Source organism: Colletotrichum chrysophilum (assembly GCF_026319265.1).
Source record: "Colletotrichum chrysophilum strain AFK26 chromosome Unknown scaffold_52, whole genome shotgun sequence".
Taxonomy (NCBI): Eukaryota; Fungi; Ascomycota; class Sordariomycetes; order Glomerellales; family Glomerellaceae; genus Colletotrichum; species Colletotrichum chrysophilum.
This window is the reverse complement of record NW_026517339.1, coordinates 65972-86502: the sequence shown is the minus strand read 5'-3', so window position 1 is coordinate 86502 and position 20531 is coordinate 65972. Positions and strand designations below refer to the sequence as shown.

Genomic DNA, 20531 nt, shown 5'->3' with positions numbered 1-20531 from the left:
GACGAAAAAGAAGCAAGAAAAAGTTTACACGATTCTTTTGGGAATCACACAGTATTAGCATCTTCTGGTTCAAACGTGATTCTTGAAATTTTGTGAGACCAACCCTATAACTTTTGCCCCGGGGATATCATTCCTGTCTCTCTCTCTCCCGCAGTCGCGATGCAAATAAGAAGCTGGTGTCCGCGCCGCCCACTGACGGGGATTCCCTCGAGAACCCCATGTGTGATGTTCTCTAGTATCGGTGCCTCGTAGAGTAGTCCTTGGGACTGACGACCAGACCGCGGCCCTTCTTCGCGCCGCGGTATACGGTCTCGATGATGTCGATGAGCTCCTGCTTGTCCTCGAGGACCCAGTTGAGCTTGTTGTTGTTACCGGTGCCGAAGTCGACCATCATGTGCTTGTTGCGGAAGAAGAACATGATGGTGCAGGGGTCGTAGAGCTCGTACATCTGGTTGAAGTCGGGGACCTGGTCGATGTCGCAGACGTAGATGGAGGCGAAGTTCTTGACGCGGTCGGAGATGCGGTAGAGGACCTCGTCCTGGCGCATGCAGTCCGGGTCGTAGTCGCGGCCGAAGCGGATGACGACGAGGCGCTCCTCCTCGGAGAGGATGGCCTGGTCGACGTGCCAGCCGGAGTTGAGGTGGGGGATGACGATGGAGCCCATGGTTGTTTTTTTAAGGGAGGTGGTGGAATGTGGTTCGTGGTGGGTTTGTGGCGTCTGGGAGGGTGTTCGCGGGGGAGGTTATTGTTTGGGTTAAAGATGGGAGAGTCGCGATGGAGAGGATGGTGTTTCTAGAAATTTGGACGAGAGTTTGGTTGGTTGGTTAAGTTTAGGCGTAGGTAGGCGCGCCGCACGGCGAAATGTCATTGCGGGTCCACGGCCCCGCTAGATTAGTCCCCGCGCTAATCCCGATGCGGTAGATAAGATAGAGCGGTGGGTGCTGGCAGAACTTTTTATTTCTTGAAGGGTCTATCCACTGGCTCGTTCTCGCCGTGAAGCTAGTGAGAGAGCAGGAATGTGAGAGAGAGGAGATCTCTACATTCGCAAAATCTCAATTCAACACCACCGAAATCATGCCCAAACGACCGTCGCGCGGACCCGACGATGCGGCGCGCAAGAGGCAGAAGGTCGTGCACGAAGCGCCGACTTTTGAGGAGGTGAACACTGCGAGGCAGCTGCAGGGCCTCTTGACCTTCGACCAGGACCAGAAGCGCGCGAGACATGGTGAGTTCAAGTCATCCTTTCCCCAATTGCCTGCGCATATTGGTCCAGAACCCATCTTGGCTGACCATATATCTACCCCAAAGGCATCCAATCCCTCAAAGTCTTCCTCGACGGCTTCAACACCCCCGACGCCGACAACAGCGACCGCTTCGCCCTCCTCCGGGAGTACCTCGTCGCCGCGCAGCCCCGCGACACGAGCGAGGATGCCGTGTATCTCCCCGACCTGATGGAGATGTGGGCGTTCGGCGCGCAGGCCAACAACGAGGGTCTCATGTCGGCGGTGCCGGCCGTGCTGGCGCTGCTGCTGCAGGTGGCCTCCTCGTCGCTGGAGCTGCTCCCGCGGGCGCTGGACCTGGCGCGCACGCTGCTGCAGGAGCGCCAGCTCAAGCTCGTCGCGCGCAACCTCTCGGCGCCCAAGGGCAGCGGGTACGTCATCTCGCCGACGCTGCGGCTGCTGCGCGAGGTCGTCACGATCGACGGCGGGGCGCTCGCGCGGCGGGTGTTCCGCGCGCGGGACTCGACGTTTGCGAGCTTCGCGCGGAACCTCGAGATCCGGCACCTGGGATCCGAAGGGCTCGAGGACCCGTCGAAGCCGTCGGTGCGGACGAACGCGATCAAGCTGTTTCTGAGCTGTCTCAAGTACCTGCCGTCCGAGGCGAAGAAGGAGCTATTGATGCTGAAGGAGGTGTTCTCGCACTTGACGTTTCTGTTGAAGGACGACCCGCCGTTTTTGATCTCGGAGATGCTGGATGCGTTGAAGAAGCACGTGTTGCTGGACGAGAAGCTGCCGAGGGAGGTCAAGTTTCGCGCGTTTAACACCAAGACTCTGGACAGATTGGCGGGGTTGTATGCGTACAGGCATGATGGCGAGGGGGAGGTGAAGGAGAAGGTGCACGAGTTCCTGGTGTATGCGTGTACATCCCCAGGAGCTGGGGTGTTGTACTCCGGCACAGGGCTGTACCCAAAGGAGCTGGAGGACGAGGCGGCGCAGGATGTCAAGAGCTCAGACGATTTCGGGCTGGAGCGCGTCGCGTGGATGGACAAGTACAAGGACGAGGTTGCCGTCGCCAACTTTGTGCTGTCCGAGTTCATTCAGAAGCTGCGGCCGTGGTCGAGTCTAAAACACAGCGAGCTCATCGTTGCCATCTTCCAAGCGGCGCCAGAGCTGGTTGCGAGCTACTTTATCGGCAACAAATCCTTCTCCTTCGAACCCAAGCTGTCCATGACGTGGATCGGGTACGCCGCTTTCCTTTTCAACACCGTTCATCTACCGCTACCACCGCATTTTGGCCCGACAAACGGGTACCGCCGTGTGCCTCCGCCGACGTCGATCCTGCTCGACAACATCCTGCCGCTACCCCTGAAGCAGCGTGATTTGGTGCGATGTCTTTCGCACAAGTCGACGCTGGTCTCCTTCTTCGCCGTCCGCATTCTCGTCCTGGCGCTGCAAAAGCTGGAAGTCGCTCTCAAGATGCACCGCGAGGCGGCCGAGTCGGCCAAGTCCACGTGGGACACGGCCTCTCGCAAGCTGATTGACGAGTTCTGCCAGAAGATCCCCGACATGAAGGAGGTCACGAAGTGCTACAAGGCCATGGCGGAGGAGAACGTGCTCCAGCGCGAGGCAGCTAGTCGGCTGCTGCTGCTGTACTACGAGGTCATCCCGCAGGTCGCCCTGCGCGCCAACTTTGACGTCTCGCCGTTCCTCGTCAACGCGCTCAACCGTCTCGACGGCACGGCCGAAGAGCCGCAGAACCAGGCGCTCGCGCTCATGGAGCTGGAGAACCTGATCGCGATCGCGGGGTATTCGCCCGGCATGAGGTGGTTCGCCAAGGCGGAGGGGCTGGCGGCGTCGCCGTTTGTCGCGCTGCTGAAGTTGTACGTGGAGAACGCGCAGGGCAGGACGAAGCTGAAGCAGGTGCTGGAGTCCGTTGCGGTGCAGCACCAGCTCGTCCTGCCGGAGACGGGGCTCGCTCCCTTTATCCGCGCTGCGAAGGGTGTGAAGAAGGGCAAGGCAAAGGATATCGACTTTATCTGGGGGTATCTTGATAACTGTGCCGGACGGTGCGCCGCGTCAGCCCTGAAGTATGTGGACTTGATGCAGGAGAGCGTAGAGGACGACGTTTCTGCGAGTTTGATACTGGCTGCCATGGTGGAGCAGCTGCCGTTCATCGCTGACAAGACGACGGATAAAAAGGAGTTGGAGCTGCTCTCGAAGTTCCTGGCGCTTGTGCTAAGTTGTGCAAAGACAAAGGGGGAGACGTCAGCGGCGATTGATGCGCTGGCGAAGAAGATGTCTGCAATACTCGACGGCCGCGCCGCGGCCGTTGTGCCTAAGTCAGACAAGAGTCTACTCGGTGACGCCTCAGAAGAGGCGGACGAGTCCGAAGACACCACCAAGCCAGAACGACAAAAGGCAGCCACCGGCGGCGAGCTGGACGACTCCTCCCTTGTAGCCATCCTCGACGTGCCCTTCGCCGACGACGAGGACAACTCGGCTCTCCTGAAATGGAACTCCAAGAGCGTCGAGGACCTCATCGACGACGGCCACGCCGCGGCGCTCATCCGCCTTCTCTGGTCCGAGCACGCCAGCATCCGCCAGGAAGCGCTGACCAACATCATGAAGATGGCCGCCCGGATCAAGGAGTCGTCGTACGAGGAGAAGGACCAGATCTGGCTCCTCCTCTCGGAGCTGGCCGAGTCGGCGCGCGCGCTAGTAGCCCGCGGGCCCGTCGCGTCGCCGCTCGTCGCCTTCGCGATCGCGGCGCTCGACGTCCTCCGCAACCCGCTGCACTGCCTCTACGCCAAGGTCAACACGTTCCTCACGCGCGGGCCCGTCTGGCAGGCGGACAAGGTGCCGCTCGCGCACGACATCCTGCACGGCGCGCCGTCGGACGACGACCGCTACTACACGGAGGTGAGCTGGCTGCTGGCGTACCTGCTGGAGGGGCTCCGGGGCCCGGCGGACCTGGCCGTGTTCCACCAGAAGAAGTGGTTCGAGAAGGTGTTTGCGCTGGCGGCGAATCCGTACCTGCGGGCGAACCTGCGGACGAGGATATTGCGGGTGGTGTACCGCGCGACGTGCGTCGAGGGCGGGAGCACGACGCTGGCGACGCGGTTTGGGATTGTGAGCTGGCTGGAGGCGCAGGAGGCGCGGTATGTGGCGGCCGGGGACGAGGAGGTGGCGAAGGTGTTTAGGGCGCTGAGGAGGCGGGTTTGGGAGACTTGTGATCGGGAGAGGGTTGGGGAGTGGAGTCGCGGTGGTGTTGTTGCGGCTTTGGAGGGTTGAGATAGGGGGTATGATGGGAGGGTAGAGGTTAATGTATTAAAATAAGGAAGTTTAGGAAGGATACTCAAAATGAGATGGTATATGGTATACAACTGGGGCCGATTTGTGTGTCTTTCTGCTCTTCTTCTGAGTTTGTTTGGTTCGACATTGTTCATCCTGCTTCTATTATGTGCCACCCGACGTTCGGACTGTGAGCCCTGAACCTGATATTTACTCATTGACTTTCATGATTAAGCTGTAGATCAGCAATAGGTAGTTTGTGTTTGCTACCATCACAACCACCTGTTCCTTCTGCCATCTCTGCCTTCGTCTCTGCCTTCGTCTCTGCACATTATTTCCGCATATCATTTCTGCTGTCATGTAAGTGCTCGATTGCTGTTCCTGGTCTTCTAATAGGGACATTTGACATGTCTTAGCAGCAATCAGATTCCTACTATGTGCACTTATCTGATCTTGTTTTGTTCAGTGTTTAAATTGTTGTGAGCATGTAGATTTATTTTGTCTTCTTTGATTTATACGTTTATTCACTAGTCTGTTAAGATTGGGTATTTCATTTGTGATCGAGGTCGTACAAGAGTATTCTCCATGTCTACTGGCCAATTTAGAAGCATGAATGCACGTAGGGAATTGGATCACAGGCCGACGTCACTTGGACTGTGTCAGACCTCGTTCCTGACTTGTGTTGGAGGAGATTACGGGGTCAGGTTAGCTTGGATGGAGAAAAAGCAAAGACGAGGAGTTGTAAAACTCAATTGTCTTTTGTTGGCAGTGTCTCTTGCATGTTTCGAGAACCAACATGCAGGATTATCACGGGATATGCCAGTCAGCCAAGTTTTGCATGAAGATTCGCATGGAGACGTGGTTGAGATCGAAGCAGGAGGTTCTTGTTCTACTGCTTGGCACCCCCCCCCAGCCCGTGATTCAAAGATTCGACGCTAAGCGATATTGGGCGATTCGGTTAAGCTCCTGGAGGGAAAGTGTGGGGCACAATGACGATGCTGGGTCCCCTCCGATGTGATCTGGCGCTCTCCTCTCCTTCTCAGCCGTCGTGGGACCTACGAACCCCGACCCGGCAGCGCAGGTCGCGGCAGGTGGCCAGGCTGGCTCTGCAGGCCTCCATGCCGTCCTTGGGCCCGGGCGCCCTGGCCAGCAGTGCAGTGGCCCCTCGAAGAAACCCCACTGAAGTTTTTCTCACTGGAACATTCTGCCCTGGGCAACGGGGGATGGAGGAGGCGACGGCGGCGACGTGGAAAATAATATATTGTCACCTGAGCTGTGGCAGCAGAGGCAGGCAACTGGCAAGGGTGAGAGAGTTCTGGTTACCTAAGACCGGTGACTGTCCGAGGTGAGCCCAGTTAGTCACCGCGTTCATGCCTTCCGTACCTGCCTACGAATGAATACCTGCCTACGAATGAATACCTTCCGTTCTATGGCAAAGCTGCTCTGTTCATGGGGAAGGACCTGACGGGAGTAGCACGGGAAGGAGCCATGGCCAAAGGTGAGGAGGAGGAAGGTAGGTAAAAGGGAGGTGACAAGGTAAAGTAAGGTGAGGTAGGTGAGCCAAGGCAGGCAGGGTAAAGGTAAGGTAGCAGCAGGTCGGCAGGTACGTATCCCTGCGCTTGGGCGTCCCTAGCGTCTTCCTTGCCTGCCACGCAGCTGGACTGCCATCCACAACCGGGAGGCACGCACTACCTGCCTCCACTACCTGCCTCAGTGGAAGGAAGGAGCGCAGCGGGTGGCAGCTTCTCCTGCCATTGCCGCACTGTTGGTGCATGGCTGCACCTGCCCTGCACCTCTAGGAGGTACCTAAGTAGTAAAGTACGTATGGCTGGCTGGTTGGCACCTGTGACCACTGACCTGCCTGACTTGACCCGACCTGAGCACAGCACAGCACAGCACCTCCTCCACCAGGTTTCGTCCGAAGTGCCAAAACCTCCTTTGACCACCATCTCAACACGCCCTGACAGTTCACTACCACAATCCACCTTCCATCGTAATATTCTTCTTTCTCGACCGCATCTCTACTGCAACTCTCGACCCCAAACAATTCCCCCATCGCAACTTCCAACTCGTCAGCCTTGATTGCCGATCCGCACCGACACGAACGCCTTCCGCACTCTGCAGCGCAGCCCGATTGGAGCCCATTCGGTCTCCATCCTCCACCGACCGGATTGGACTGGATTGGACTGACGACAGCCGACTGACTTGACACCGTCCTCGACACCACCACCTACCTCACCTCTCTTCTCTCAATACCTCGCCTTCCCACTTACCTACCACACACCAACACCACTACCACCACTGCTCCTGCCCTACTACTCATCGTGTAACGTACAACTTCAGCCTGCCGTCGATCGCCTGCCTCGACCGCCCACCCGCCAAATAAAACCCATCCCTTCATCTCCTCCACCCGACTGGTGCAACACCATCGCGCGACTCCCTTCCACTCGGTGGATCGAACCCCCCTACAATCTGCCCATGCAAATATCATTGCCCACGGCTTAGTATCGATACTTTTCCACAGCACTTCTCGGATGCGCCTCGCATCATCACACTGCGATGGCACTCCAATATACCGCAGAGTTCCTTGTTCATCTGCGCGAATCACCACTATGCGTCAAGCCGCCTAACCTGCCACCCGCAGAGGATTGGATGGGGTATGCTTCCGCCAAACCAATCCCTCTTCACCATGCTGCCTTCTCTAACCCGCTCAACAGACCACCTCCCGACAACACTCGCACCCAGAACAACAACACAAAGACCACCGACAACCGAAGAAGCCACGATAACCCCCTCCTCGACCAGACGAATCGCCGCCCGGCCACTGACCGACACGCCCCCCGAAACAGCGCAAGTATGTCACCTGCCATCCCCGCCTCGCTCTCTCACGAGCGCTCTTGACTGCAGTTGCTGACCCATCCTTCAATCGCAGACCCAGACGAGATCATCCTTGGCCCCCCGCGAACTGCCTTTGCTTCGGCAACCCTGCGCAACAGCGGTGGCAAGCCCTTTGAGAACGACAAAGACCTCAAGAACGCCGATTCCCCAGGCCGCTTCAATTTCCGCAACCGTAATGGTGATACCCCCGAGCCTGAGCGATTCCGCGACTCGAGAAACAGCAACTTCCGTCGTCGTGGCGACAATGATCAGGACAATGAGGGATGGAGCACGGTGAAGCCCCGCAAGAGCTTCGGACATGAGGGCGCTGAGCGCTTCCATGGTCGCATGGGTGCCGGTGGTGGCGATAGGCTCCCCAACGACAGGCGAACCCGTGACCGCGATGCTGAAGGCAACAGAGAGCGACCCCAGCGCAACCTTGACCACCATGAAAAGGACAAGGACCACGACGAGGCTGAACCCCGACCCCGAAATGGCCTTAGCAGGGGCAAGTCGGAGCCCTGGTTCAAGAATGATACCCCCGCTGCCAGTGAAAAGCCTCCCATGACGGCTCGCGAGCGCATCGACCGCGCCAAGAGCTGGAGAGATCGGGACCGGGATTCTGCGCCGCCTGAGGAGAAGCCCAGCGGCCGTAACTATGAGCGTCGCTGGGACCGTGGTGATCATCGGGCCGAGCGCGAGCCTGAATGGTTCGACGAACCGGCTGGAGAGAAGGCTGGAGGCCATACCGAGGAGGACTTCAAGAAGTTCATGGAGAGCATGAAGGCAAGCCGTAAGGCCCCGGCTGAGGACAAGGCACCAGCTCTCGCTGAAGCTGCAATCAAGGCCGAGCAACCAGCTGTCGCATCGGCCCCTGCCGTCGAAATTGGCCCCGATCAATTCTTCCTCAAGTTCGCTTCGACCGCTGGACTTGATGTTGCTGGCTCCCCGAGTGAGCCTAAGAAGGAAGCTCCTGCCGCCAAGCCCAAGACTGGAGGTGGTAAATCTTCTCGCTTCACGTCCTTCTTCAACGCTCCTCAGGAAGACCCTAACCGCAAGCTTCACACTGAGCCACCAACTCCGATGGCCGGCCTGCCAATTGGCGGCCCCAGCATGCCTGGTCAAGCCCACGACGGAGAGAAGGAAGCTTTCCAGGCACTGCTCATGAAGCTGCAGCGGTCCAACATTCAGTCCACGCCTCCTGCCCAGCAGCCTTTCCAGGAGCCTCCCTCGCTTTCCCGCGAGCAGACTCACTCCAGCGCTGTCGCGTCTCCTGAGCCCTTCCAGCAATATGGTGGAGAACGTCCTCCAAACGTTCGTCCTCCTATGCCTCAAGGCTCCATGTCCATGTCGGATATCCTTGCTCCCCGCCCCATGATGCCCGGCCAGCAGCCTGCTGCGCGCCAGGACCAGTTGCTGCAAGAACTTGTCGGACAGCGTCACCAGGCGTCTAGCTCAGGATCTGGCAGAATGGAGCCGAACCAAGGCCGCAACCTCAGTAACACTGAGTTCTTGATGAACCTGATGAGAGCTCAGCCCGAGCCTCCTCGCACCGAGCAGCAACTTCTCATGCGCATGCCGCAACCTCAGCGTGCTGCTCAGATCCCCCACGCTCAAGAGCGTGAGCCCGATTTTATTCAGGGCGGCCGTGGCTCTCAACGCCAGATGCGTGGCCAAGCTCCCCCCGGCTTCATGGATGATGGCTTCCATCACCCCGAGCCCGAGGCCCGCATGCAGCCTACGCAAATCCTCCAGCGCCCTCCCCCGCCTCCTGGCCTTGACCAGATGAACCCCAACTGGATGCAAGGTGGCGGACCTGGACCTATCCCCCCTCCCCAACAGCGATCCATGATTCCCCCTCCCGGCCTTGCTGGTGGCCCGGGTCGCAACCACCCCATGGGCGGCATGTTCCCGCCCAACTTCCCTCCTGGAGCTTTCCCACCCGACGGAATGGGTGGTCCTCCTTCTCGCAACATGCCGCCTCCTCCGGGCTTCTTTGGCGGCCCTCCTCCCGGATTCATTCCACCTCCTGGCATGCCTGGCTTCCCTGGACCCCCGGGACCTGAGGCGCATGGCTTTCCCTTCGACGGACGTATGCCTCCTCCGGGCGCCGCGCAGGCGTTCCGCAGGCAGTAAACCAACCTGAAATCAACCTCGGCTTTAACGTAAAGCCGCACTGTCGCAGCACATCAATTGCTGCATCTACCTTGTCTGAGTCTGCAGCAAACGTCCAGATGTGTTTCCTGTGAGGAACAGATTTGAACCAACACTACAACAAATGTCGGTACGAGCGACCTCTTGCTCGTCGAATTGCTCAACTACCAGCAAACCTCATCTCTAATCCTCCGTAATATTGCCTCCCTAGAAGAACTAGGGTGGCCGATCTCTTTTGAGCCCATTGGTCTCGTGTCCACAAAGCACAATGTCTTGCACAGCAAACACGCTTCATGGTCGCGAAACACACAATATCAGCGCGGGGCAACAGCCTGGCCCCGCTCATGACTTTGATGGTACTTTCGGCTGGAAAGTAATTGAGAACAAAAACCGGATTGATGAATTTCCGGAGGAGGATGGGAAAGGAGGCGTTGGATTCTCTACCATGGTAGATATGAATGAAATGAAATGGATGTCTTGTTCCCTCGCTTCCATAACATTGTCCTGTTCTGATTGCCTGTGATGAGAGTGCCTGATGCGTGACGACCTTTGTGTTTCCTTGAACATGCTATTAAATGAAGCAGCTGCCTCTCTTGGGAGCCTTCTTTGTTAGCTCAGCTTTCAACAAATCACAAAGTCATGACTTGAAATGAGAGTTTTCCATGTAAGCAATACACCCTCAAGAGTGACGAGGACTTGAGGGCAGTAGAATAAGTCCTTTTTTTCCTGTTCTTCTCACGTTCCAATACCAATTCTCCAAATCACAACATGAGTGGCTATGCTGATCCAGGTTCTACGAAAACAGCCTTTGAGATGATGGTGCGCGTGGACTTTTCACCTCTCCTTTTGTCTAGATTATCTTTGATAAACTGCACGCACATTCTGCTTCTGATGACGCTGATGAGTAATTTGAACAGTTCGTCACAGCTACACAAACACATGAGACGGTGAGAAAAGAAGGTGTCAAAATGTATCGTATAATTGTGTGTTTACTCCTTACATGAACGCGCGCGTAGTTTCAACACCACAGAAACGCCACGCTACCAAGGACGACAGGGAGACTGCGTGTCTTTTTGCTTTTGCATCCTGAATTTGCTTGCTTCTCTTTTAGCTCTTGTCCTTGTGGCCCTTCTTCATTCCCAAAAAGTTGCGCTTCTTCTTCTCCTTCTCGCCCTTATAGGGCTTTCCTCCATCCGTCGGCGCTGGCGAGGCTGCCCCGTTCGATACCGGCGAAGGCTGGTTGAGGCTCATTTGGCTCATTTGAGCCGTCGGCGGCGCGACCGGGCGCCCAGGCAAGCCGCCTGTCGGGGGTGGCCTCCGACCGCCAGCGGGCAGACCTTGCTGTGGTGGTGGCGCCATGCCGGGCCCAGGGCGGTTAGCCATGGGATTCGGCGGCGGAGCTGGTCGCTCGTAAACCCATGCGGGAGCGCGGGGTGTCGGCCGCTCCATGGGAATATCAAGTGCGCGCTTATCCTTGGTGAGATCACCTACTTGGCGGATGAAGAGCTGAGGAGTGAGCATGTGGCTTGTCGCCAGGAAGATGTCCTTGCTCTGGCGGGCAGACACCTCATAACATGCACGGCTCTCACTGAACGTCGCACCGCCGGCCATGAAGACGATGAAGCGTTGCCTGTTTTCCGGCGGTCGGCGTCCTGATGATGCCCAGTTTGGCCTACCTGCACGAAGCGATCCCTGCTGCGAAGCCAAAAGGTCCTCATTAGGGTCCAATGGCGGTTTCACATAGGGGAACGTCGTCTGATCCAGCGTACCGCGGCAGAGCTCTTCCAACATTGTCTGCATCGCGGTTTCGAAGCGAGAAAGCGAATATTCTTCGCTGACCTCTGCAGACTTTGTGTTCTTCGGGAATAGAGGCGGCGGGGGAGGTCGGGTATCTTTCAAAGCATGGACGGGACGTCCTCCCAACATTTCGAGGTTGACCACCACCTCGCCGTCTCTTTGTGGAAGACCACAGTGTGCCAGAAGTCGGTTGATGTCCTCCTGAATGACGCCATCGCGGTACATGACATAAAGCATGATGAGGCGCAATCGGTCACTGGGCGTAACGGCATCATCGTCCAAGAGTCGCACAACCTGATCCAGGATGTTCTTGGGCTTCTTAAAATCCTCGTCCAAGCCGGTCGCAAGACTTTGTTCAACAGAAGCGATATCCGGCAACTTGTGATGCTGGAAAATGTTCATGGCTTCTTGCGCCATGTTCAGGTGAAGGGAGTAAGCCTCCTTCATTTCCTGGAACTGCGGCAGGCCAGCCAACATGTCTCTGATGGCGTTCAAACTCGTCGTGTCCTGTTCGTCGTTGACGAAATGAGGGTTGGCCTCCAAGAACTTTCTGAAGTCTCCCATGAGCTTGTCGATGGTGTCCTTCATGTGTCGGTGTCGGTTGTCCACCCATACAGTGTCTTTGTCGGACAGCTCCATGTCCTTTTCCTCCACGTCTGCCGTTCCTTCGTTGGTGACCATGTGGTATGTAACCTTGTCGCCGTCTTTAATATCCAAAAGGTCGTGGGCCATTGCCTGGTAGGTGAACTCGTGTACCAGAGGGGCCATCAAATCCATCGATCTGTCCGTAATGATAAGGGTACCCGTCGGTCTCGAAGTTTGCGGCGGGAAGTTCTGGTTCCATTGCGCATATTCGTCCAACTCCTCTTGAACGAAACGAGCAAGATGAGCGCAGAGCACGCTAGCCTCGTGAAGGGGGTTCTTCGGTCTGTAATAACGAACTTTCGGGTATTCGCCCAGAGTGACGCAGACGCCGGTGATCTGGTTGGGCTCGTGAGCCAAGTGCACAGCTTATGGTGTCCCAATCAACCTACCTTTTGCGCGAGAATCTTCATGTGACGTGCAACCAGGTTGTTGCACCCGGGGTGAAACAGGATCGGGAAGCTCCAAGGGTCTCTAAAGGTAACGAGGTGCGACTCGCGGGGGAAGAAGTCGATCGATAGGGTCTCGAAACCGGCGATGCTCTGTTTGGCGCCCGGGCAATTGTCAATCAGGTGGCGGACTCGGGGCTCAAGAACACCGATCCAGACCAGGAAAGACTTCTTGTATCTGCGTCGCTCGATATCGTTGACGAGGATCTCGGCGATGTTCTCCTTGGGGGATAGGATGTAGATGGCGTCCATCTCGGGGTTCATGTCCCTCTTTTGTTCGATGCGCTCAATGTCTGGGGGCAGAGGTCAGGCAGGGCTCGTCGCAAAAAGACAGGGCGGGCGGATCATGGAGCAGCATACTGGCGATATTGTGGTTGAGGATGTCATCTTCCTTGACGACATTGTCAATGACTCTCTTGGAGTCTTCGTCGAGTACTAGGACTTTCCACTGCAGGCGTCGTTAGCTTCGGGTGGCTTGTTGGGGATGGATCTAGAGGAGGGGTAGCTCACGTCGCCTCGAGTGATGTTCTTGATGGTGTCGATGACAACTATTTGGAGGAATTAGTTCCTGTACAGAGTTGCGGCAGCGGCGCGCAGGGGAGATCAAGCCGATCATGAGATAATGCATACCATCGTGGAGCTCATGAAGCGTGGAAGCACCCATCGTGGCGACTTGCCGCGTGGGCAGTGGCTCGAGGCAGGATGCTGAGCGGGCGGGCGAGGTGAGTCGCGGTCGCTACAAGGCGGATCGTCGTGAGCTCGCACGCGGTGCAGAGCGACGAAGTGGTTGCAGTGCGCAGGTCGGCAGGCTGGTGTGAGGCAAGCAGGTTGACGGGTTGACAGACGGACGAGGCGAGGCTGGAATGCGCGGTGCTGCGCTGGGTTGCTGCGTGGGATTCGGTGGTGGCAGGAGGATGGACGTCCGGGCGAGGAGCGAACGGGTCTCTGTCCAACTGGTAGAGGTTGTGATCGTCAGTGTCTGTGTCGCTGGCGTGGATTGTCTGTTTCTGTTGCGTTGCGGTGTCGAGCCAGCAAAGCAGACGTTTCTTTGGTCTGGCGGGGTTTCAAGATGGAGGGAGAACCGGTCACAGCGGTGGGACCCTCAATGCTCCGGACCAGCAGCAGCGACGAGGCAGGGTCAGGTCCGGTAAGGTGCTATGCCGTCGGGGCGATTCCTGCACGTTCTGCGAAAAGGTAGGGGAGGGTGGTCTAAAGTATCTTCTCAGATAGTGGTGGTGGGTGAGGTGAGTAAGGTAAGGTAGGTGTACTAAGTATGCACCTGCGGCAGTACACACCTCGAGGTCAGGTAAGGAAGGTCAGGTCAAGGTCAGGTAGCAAAGACGGGCACAGAGCAAGGAAGGTGTCCCGGTGAGGATACCTTAAGGATAGGGTGACCTGATTGCAGCAGCCGCGCTACCGCTACTTGCCCACGCGCTTCAAATTGAGTATGCAGCCGCCGGATTGGCGGGGCCACCGAACAGGCCCCTCGCTAGAGTGGTCCCTATGCAATTCGATTTAGCGGCTTTCCCCCACCTTCGGCCCCCAAAACCAGAACGAATGAGGTCACCGCCTTTGCATTTCTCACAATCACTCCTTTTGAAGAATTTAAGCAATACAGTCGGCCTCGGGAGATATTCCTGTCCTCGCATGGATGATGCTGTTTACACCCGACAGTCCCCTGTATGTTTCACGACGGTCCGCTACCGATGTTCTCTCGATCATTCTCCTTATGCTTGATTGCTATTGTATGAATGAAACTTGCACACATGGGAGTCTGCCCTCCTCCCCTAGCCCGCCACTTTCCTACTCTACGCTTTGTCTCCTCAAAGCTAGAAATCGGGCACAATCGCCGGTCCGCCCACCGCCCACCGCCCACCGCCCCGATCGGCACGGCACTGACACCGGAGCCGGAGCACGGGTCTAGCTCCGGATTATTTCATGTCGTTTCCCTCCACTACCGTCAAACTGCCGGAATTGTAGATCTCGTAGAAATCCATTACCATATTTACCTAGCGAGGTATCCTTCTTTTGCGGCATGGCTCATAAAGAAGCACCGGCTTGCAAATGCCAGCCAAAACCTACTTAGAGACCGTTCGTTCACTGCCGATCTGCTGATGTGATTACATCTTTCATCGCCCTCTTAATTCATGAGACCGCCTAATTTTCCTGTGTACTTGATTACTCCTGTCGGAGACGACGAAAGTAACAACGACGACGACGACGACGACGACGACGATAGAAACGATGACGATAGAAGCGATGACGATAGAAGCGACGAAGATAGAAGCGACGACAGTAAAGTAGATTATAGCCACCGGAAAAGTAGTCGGTATAGCACAGGAAAAACAGGCGGTCTCTAATTCATATACCACCATGCGGACTCCTAGACTCACTCTCATGGCTGCACTAGGCAAGAGCGATGGTGCCCTTCCTATTGTTGATTGGGTAGTACTCGTTGGGTGGAGGACCAACCCCTCAGAATGCCTAACCTCACGTATCTCACAATCGTATCTCCTCCTTCCCTGTTAATCACCTCAACAGTAACAGCGACAGGAACAATAACTTTTCTGGTCCAATCTTCTGAGCTCAGTTCGCTATGGCCGAAGTGGTAGGACTGGTATCTGGCAATGCCAGTCTGGTCACTATGGCTACGCAGATCACCAAGCTCAGCTACAGCTACGTCGCTGACATTCGTTCCGCACACAGCACACAGAAACACTATCTTCGCGAGATTTCCGCTCTGACTGAAGTCCTCCTGCGAAGTGAAGAAGTCTCCCAGAACCTCGAGAAGGAGAATCTTGGACTCAGGCGATCAAACGACTTATCCGAGAGCGTCGTGGCAGAGTGCGCTCAAAAGTTGGATAAGCTATGCTCTGAACTTCGGAAGCTGTCGCCCAGCATATTCTGGCCGATTCAGGAGAAGAGTCTGAAGAACCACGTTGAGGATCTTCATCGTTTCCGGAGCATCTTCGCGGACTTCCTATCAGTGCAAACGCTTGCCGTCGCGACCGCCACGCATAGAGACGTCACACGCCTTGCCAACCACCAAGACCAGATAGACCTCCTGGAGTGGCTCAGAAACCCCAAGGAAACCTCCAGACCCGTCCCAAAACCCTTGCCGGGTACTGGAGCCTGGTTCCTGAGGTCAGAAGCTTACAAGCAGTGGACAGCTGGAAGCAAGCTACCGCTTCTCTGGTGCTATGGTCCTCCCGGAGTCGGGAAGTCGATGCTAGCGGCTGTAGCCATCCAAGACCTAGGCGCTCGTTCAAGCCCTTTCACGTTTTACATTACTTCTTCGACTTTGGAAATAGAGAAGAGCAAACCAGAGAAACAATCTGGAAGGATCTGCTGCGCCAGGTCATCGCGAGGGGAGATGCCACTACGATTCAGAAGCTCGTCAGTTTTCGAAAGGAGTTGGGTATACTTCGGCCTAGAAGTTCAAAAGACTTCTCCGATGCGTTGAAGATCGCCTGTGCCGACCAGCAGTTTGTCCTGGTTCTCGACGGCCCCGATGAGATGAAAAACCCGAAGGAGCTGAGAATCATTCTAGTCCCCTTCACTCATGTCAACTGTAGCATCCTGATTACTAGTAGATCCACGCCGGAGATGCGTTCTGCATTGAAACAAGAAACGACAATGGAGATACAGGCTAAAACTAATGACTTGAGGGCCTATATCGTCTCCAGGTTCGAGGAGTGCGATTGGGGTAATTTAATTAAAAATCACCCCGAACTGGAGAAAGAAATTCTTGAAAAGTCTCAGGGAATGTGAGTTAAGGCACGAGTTGGATGACTAGGCAACTTTAACAGTACATAGCTTCCTGCTTGTCCAGCTTCTCGTCGATCATCTCGTGGACCTCAGTAACGTCAAAGAAATGCGGAAGGCCCTGATGGCATATCCAAATCACCTTGAAGACGCGTTCGAATCAAGCCTTCAGAGAATCGAGGCCCAGTCCAAATCACACTGCACCCTGGCAAAACGGGTTATGGGATGGATCATCTCCGCCAAGAGGAAGCTTCAAATGCCGGAGCTCGCTCACGGGCTGGCTACCGAGGAAGGCATTGATGTGATTGACAAAGAGAATCTGGTACGATCGACGATGATCCTCAAGGTTTGCGGGGGACTTGTAGTTCTCCAGGGAAGTGCAATCAGTATGGTGCATACCACTGTGCACACTTGGTTGCGCAACCGCTATGAGGGTCTACATCATAAAGACCTCGCAGTATCATACTTTCGATACCTCACCATGAGTTCGTTCTTGAGTGGAGTTGCCCAAACATCGGAGGAAATGGACACACGATTGAGCATGTTCCCTTTTTTCTCCTACGCCGCTCAGAATTGGAGAAGGCATCTCGGCAAGGCAGAGGATACCAACGTTTCGAAGTCCATCAATCGGTTGCTAGATGATTCTGGACTTCGATCGGCTGCTTTCCAGGGCGCGCAGTACAACAGCAGCTTCAAATGCCCAGTCACCAGAGGGGCAGTGTTTGAGACTATGCCTCAAGGCCACTCAGCCCTACACTTTGCTTCATACTGGAACCTTCCAGAGGTGGTTGAGAGACTTCTGTTGAACGGCGGAAAAGTGAACATCACAAGACTTAATATTATTATATATTGCCACACCAAGCTCATACAATGTTTATCATTCATTCAATTGTATCGCTGAATCTGTCTATTGGGTATCATTCATCGACCAGTTCCAAGATATCGATCCATATCTTCGCTTCCATAAAACATCTGCCTCAACTTCTCAGATTTCTTCTTGTCCTCGTCTGCCTTCTTCCGACATTGCTTCGCATCCAGCGTCTGGGGCTTCTTTTTCTCGATTCTACCCGCCAACGTCTTCGGAATCTCTAATCCAAGACCGTACTTGTCTTCCTTCTGCTTAGTCTTGATAGGGTATTGCCTACCCTGTCCCGCCGCACCCAGGCCCTTCCGTGAATCTGGATCCCAGCCGTGCGATGAGAGGTACGTCAAGCCCATGCGCGTGCGGTCCAGTGCCGACGGTGGATGTGAGTGTGTCAGGCATACTTGATGAGCGATGGATGCTTCGTGTTTCTGCCTTGCGGTGGCATCTTTTTTGCCGTTCGCTTCCTTACTTAGTTGCTTCACGGCTTCCTCTTCGAGGGGCAGATCGCACACGGCGCATACATGCGCCTCCGGTACTGGATTTTCCTCGGACTTCTTGGGAAGAACCAGGCTGAGATAGAAGTCACCTATTGATGAGCCCGATTTTGTTGTCTTCTCTGGTTTGGTCGTACTTAGTGTCGGGTCTGAAGCCTTGACGAACTGGATAGGCTTCCGCGGGATGCCTGCGCCAAACGGCTTTTTGTGGTGGAGCGGCACATCGTAGTCTTCATCGTATTCTTCGTCAACATCGTCTGACCTCTGCATCTGTGCCGCCATCGCACTAATGAGCCTCACTCCTACCCAGATATCAGTCCTGGCGGTGATTAAAAGCAGTGGACTTGATTGCGGTGATGCCGGGGTTTTGTAAGATGAGTGGGTGTTGATGGAGAAGAGGTCGTTGAGGCCAATCCAGATTGAAGCCTAGGGGCGAAGGTTACATAAGCCGGCTGATGTGCCGTCCATCCATCCCCTGCAGCTGCCGGTAGGGGCGGGCCTGCCCCTGCTGCAATTCGGAGGCTTCCCCTGACTCCCCTGAGGGCACGTCAAGAATTCCACTTTTTCTAGAAACCAAGGAAGCCCAGCAAAGTGGCCTCGTCATAAGCCTTTGCCTAGCTTCTACAACGAAGCTTTGGGTGCGATGCTCGACTTCTGAACCCCTTACGAACATCCTCACCTCCGAAAGCCTGCTCGTTCGCCATGCCTATCGACTACATCGGCTACGTCTTCGCCGCCGGGCCCCCGGCCTGGGCCGTCGAGAACTGGTGGTTCATCCTCAAGACGACCACCGCCGTCGCCGCTCTCACCCTCATCAAGCTGTACTGCTCCGGCGCCAGCAACCCCTCGGAGCGGGACATGCACGGGCGGGTGGTCATGATCACGGGCGGCACGTCAGGCATAGGGGCCAGCACCGCCTACGAGCTCGGCCGGCGTGGCGCCCAGCTCGTCCTCCTTACGCACACGCCCGTCTCGGACCCCTTCCTCGTCGAGTACGTCGGCGACCTGCGCGCCCGCACCGGCAACGAGCTCATCTACGCCGAGCACGTCGACCTCGCCTCCCTCCACAGCATCCGCAAGTTCGCGACAAAGTGGATCGACAACTCCCCGCCCCGCCGCCTCGACATGATCGTCCTCTGCGCTGCCACCGTCACCCCGCCCGGCACCGCGAAGCCGCGCCTGACCCCCGAGGGCCTCGAGGAGACCTGGATGGTGAACTACCTCGCCAACTTCCACCTGCTCTCCATCCTCAGCCCGGCCATCAAGGCGCAGCCCTTCGACCGCGACGTGCGCATCCTCTTCACGACGTGTCCCTCCTACATCGGCTCGCCGCCGCTGACCGACGGCGCCGCCCTGAGCAAGGCGGTCTGGTCGCCGGGCGCGGCGTACAAGCGGAGCAAGATGGCGCTGATGGTCTTCGGCCAGGCGTTCCAGAAGCACCTCGACGCGTACAAGCGGCCGGACGAGCTGCCGATGAACTCGCGGGTGGTGTTCGTGGACCCGGGATACGCGCGCACGCCGGGCATGCGGCGCTGGCTGTCGCGGGGCTCGCTCTGGGGCCTGTTTGTGTACCTGGCGGCGTACTTTGTGCCGTGGCTGCTGCTCAAGAGCCCCGACCAGGGCGCGCAGTCGTTGCTGTTTGCGGCGATGGAGCCGGGCCTGGCGCGCGGCAAGGGCGGGAGACTGATCAAGGAGTGCCGCGAGGTGGATTTTGCGCGGAAGGACGTCCATGACGAGGAGGTGGCGAAGAAGCTGTGGGAGGAGAGCGACAAGCTGATCGAGAAGACGGAGAAGGAGCAGGCGCTCGTCAGGGCGAGGCAGAAGGCGGCGGAGGAAGCGAAGGCCAAGGAAGCAAAGGAGGCTGAAAAGGTGCAGGAGGTAGAGGACCTCGTCAATGCCATCAAGAAGGGCAAGGAGGCGCAAAAATCCAAGGGCAAGAAGAAGACCAAGAAGGACACATGAGGGAACCGGCGCTCAAAATCATATTAGATCCAATTAATGACAAAATATTAGACCTATCATTGTCTGGCCACGTACTGAACGTGAATTTGTTGCTGCAGACCCGTGTGTCGCGTGCCTCGGCTGCTCACCCGTTCCCCAAAACCCGCGGCCCCACCGAAGCCGAAGCGTCGGCTTTCTCAGCGAGCTATCGCACGGCCGATCCGGGGGGTTGGGTTGGGGTAAGGGGGGCGTAACCTTTCCCCGCAACATTAAAGATGACGACAGACCCTATTAAGGGGTGCCTAATGCCGGCGTCAAATTCCGGATCATCTTAGATTCAACATATTCACATACATGATTGACGAGGGAACATGTCGAATCCTGCAGCCGCACCGCCAGCCATGACGAACCACACCGCAACGATACCGCAACTGGCTCCGCCTCCGCCACCGCTGCTGCATCTCCAGCCACCAGCGCAGCACAACGCGTCCGTCAGGCATCCCGTCTTTTTCACCGAGAAGCTGCGAAGGCCGCCATTAGTCTTGAGCCCCGGGATGGGGATGAGTCCCGTGGCGCACGGGTATGTCTACCAGGATGGGAGGAGGGCGGACGGGACGTCGGGGCCGAAGTTGTGAGAGGTTTCGATGAGTGATAAGTAAGGAGCGATGTGTGTAAGTCATTCCAGGATGCGAAGAGGACGTTGCCAAATTGACTGTGTCGTTAGATTGAGCCGGGAGTCACGCGTCGTCATCTAGAGGCCTGAGAGTGGGTGCCATTCACCCGGCTATGGATCGGGGGCATCTGGGAGTTGATTGAATGATCAAATGGAGTTGATGAAGAGCCGTTGATTGTATCGTGGCCCCGTGAGCTCACACGGCGATGCTCATACAGAGTCTACGTTTGGCGTTGGGGTTGGGTCTGGTTATTCTCACATGTAAACTCAACCAGTCGTTGTTCTTGCCACATTCGTCTTCCACGTAGTCCGCGTCCTGTCATCTCAAGCAGGCGCATATCTGTCGTAGGAGCGCTCGGTTTC

General features: G+C 56.4%; 7 protein-coding genes across 7 annotated transcripts; 4 read left to right on the top strand and 3 right to left on the bottom strand.

The window, feature by feature from the left end:
• Positions 1 to 232: 232 nt before the first annotated feature.
• TXNL4A (Thioredoxin-like 4A) lies at positions 233 to 664 on the bottom strand (the record flags this gene model as incomplete). Its single annotated transcript, XM_053179617.1, has 1 exon — positions 233 to 664. The coding sequence occupies one exon, from the start codon at positions 662 to 664 to the stop codon at positions 233 to 235; it is 432 nt and encodes a 143-aa protein (XP_053036406.1).
• A 410-nt stretch (positions 665 to 1074) lies between these two features.
• Positions 1075 to 4511, top strand: COL26b_006805 (uncharacterized protein; the record flags this gene model as incomplete). The annotated part of the gene is made up of 2 exons (XM_053179616.1): positions 1075 to 1225; positions 1309 to 4511. The coding sequence occupies 2 exons, from the start codon at positions 1075 to 1077 to the stop codon at positions 4509 to 4511; spliced, it is 3354 nt and encodes a 1117-aa protein (XP_053036405.1).
• A 2559-nt stretch (positions 4512 to 7070) lies between these two features.
• COL26b_006804 (uncharacterized protein) lies at positions 7071 to 9524 on the top strand (the record flags this gene model as incomplete). The annotated part of the gene is made up of 3 exons (XM_053179615.1): positions 7071 to 7168; positions 7229 to 7365; positions 7444 to 9524. 3 exons carry the CDS (start codon positions 7071 to 7073, stop codon positions 9522 to 9524), a joined length of 2316 nt encoding a protein of 771 aa, XP_053036404.1.
• Positions 9525 to 10649: 1125 nt separating this feature from the next.
• On the bottom strand, positions 10650 to 13094 carry COL26b_006803 (uncharacterized protein; the record flags this gene model as incomplete). The annotated part of the gene is made up of 5 exons (XM_053179614.1): positions 10650 to 12320; positions 12374 to 12723; positions 12791 to 12878; positions 12941 to 12978; positions 13061 to 13094. The coding sequence occupies 5 exons, from the start codon at positions 13092 to 13094 to the stop codon at positions 10650 to 10652; spliced, it is 2181 nt and encodes a 726-aa protein (XP_053036403.1).
• Positions 13095 to 15026: 1932 nt separating this feature from the next.
• On the top strand, positions 15027 to 16083 carry COL26b_006802 (uncharacterized protein; the record flags this gene model as incomplete). The annotated part of the gene is made up of 3 exons (XM_053179613.1): positions 15027 to 15574; positions 15742 to 16019; positions 16079 to 16083. The coding sequence occupies 3 exons, from the start codon at positions 15027 to 15029 to the stop codon at positions 16081 to 16083; spliced, it is 831 nt and encodes a 276-aa protein (XP_053036402.1).
• A 1033-nt stretch (positions 16084 to 17116) lies between these two features.
• On the bottom strand, positions 17117 to 17836 carry COL26b_006801 (uncharacterized protein; the record flags this gene model as incomplete). The annotated part of the gene is made up of 1 exon (XM_053179612.1): positions 17117 to 17836. The coding sequence occupies one exon, from the start codon at positions 17834 to 17836 to the stop codon at positions 17117 to 17119; it is 720 nt and encodes a 239-aa protein (XP_053036401.1).
• Positions 17837 to 18256: 420 nt separating this feature from the next.
• On the top strand, positions 18257 to 19516 carry COL26b_006800 (uncharacterized protein; the record flags this gene model as incomplete). Its single annotated transcript, XM_053179611.1, has 1 exon — positions 18257 to 19516. The coding sequence occupies one exon, from the start codon at positions 18257 to 18259 to the stop codon at positions 19514 to 19516; it is 1260 nt and encodes a 419-aa protein (XP_053036400.1).
• Between the last annotated feature and the right edge of the window lie 1015 nt (positions 19517 to 20531).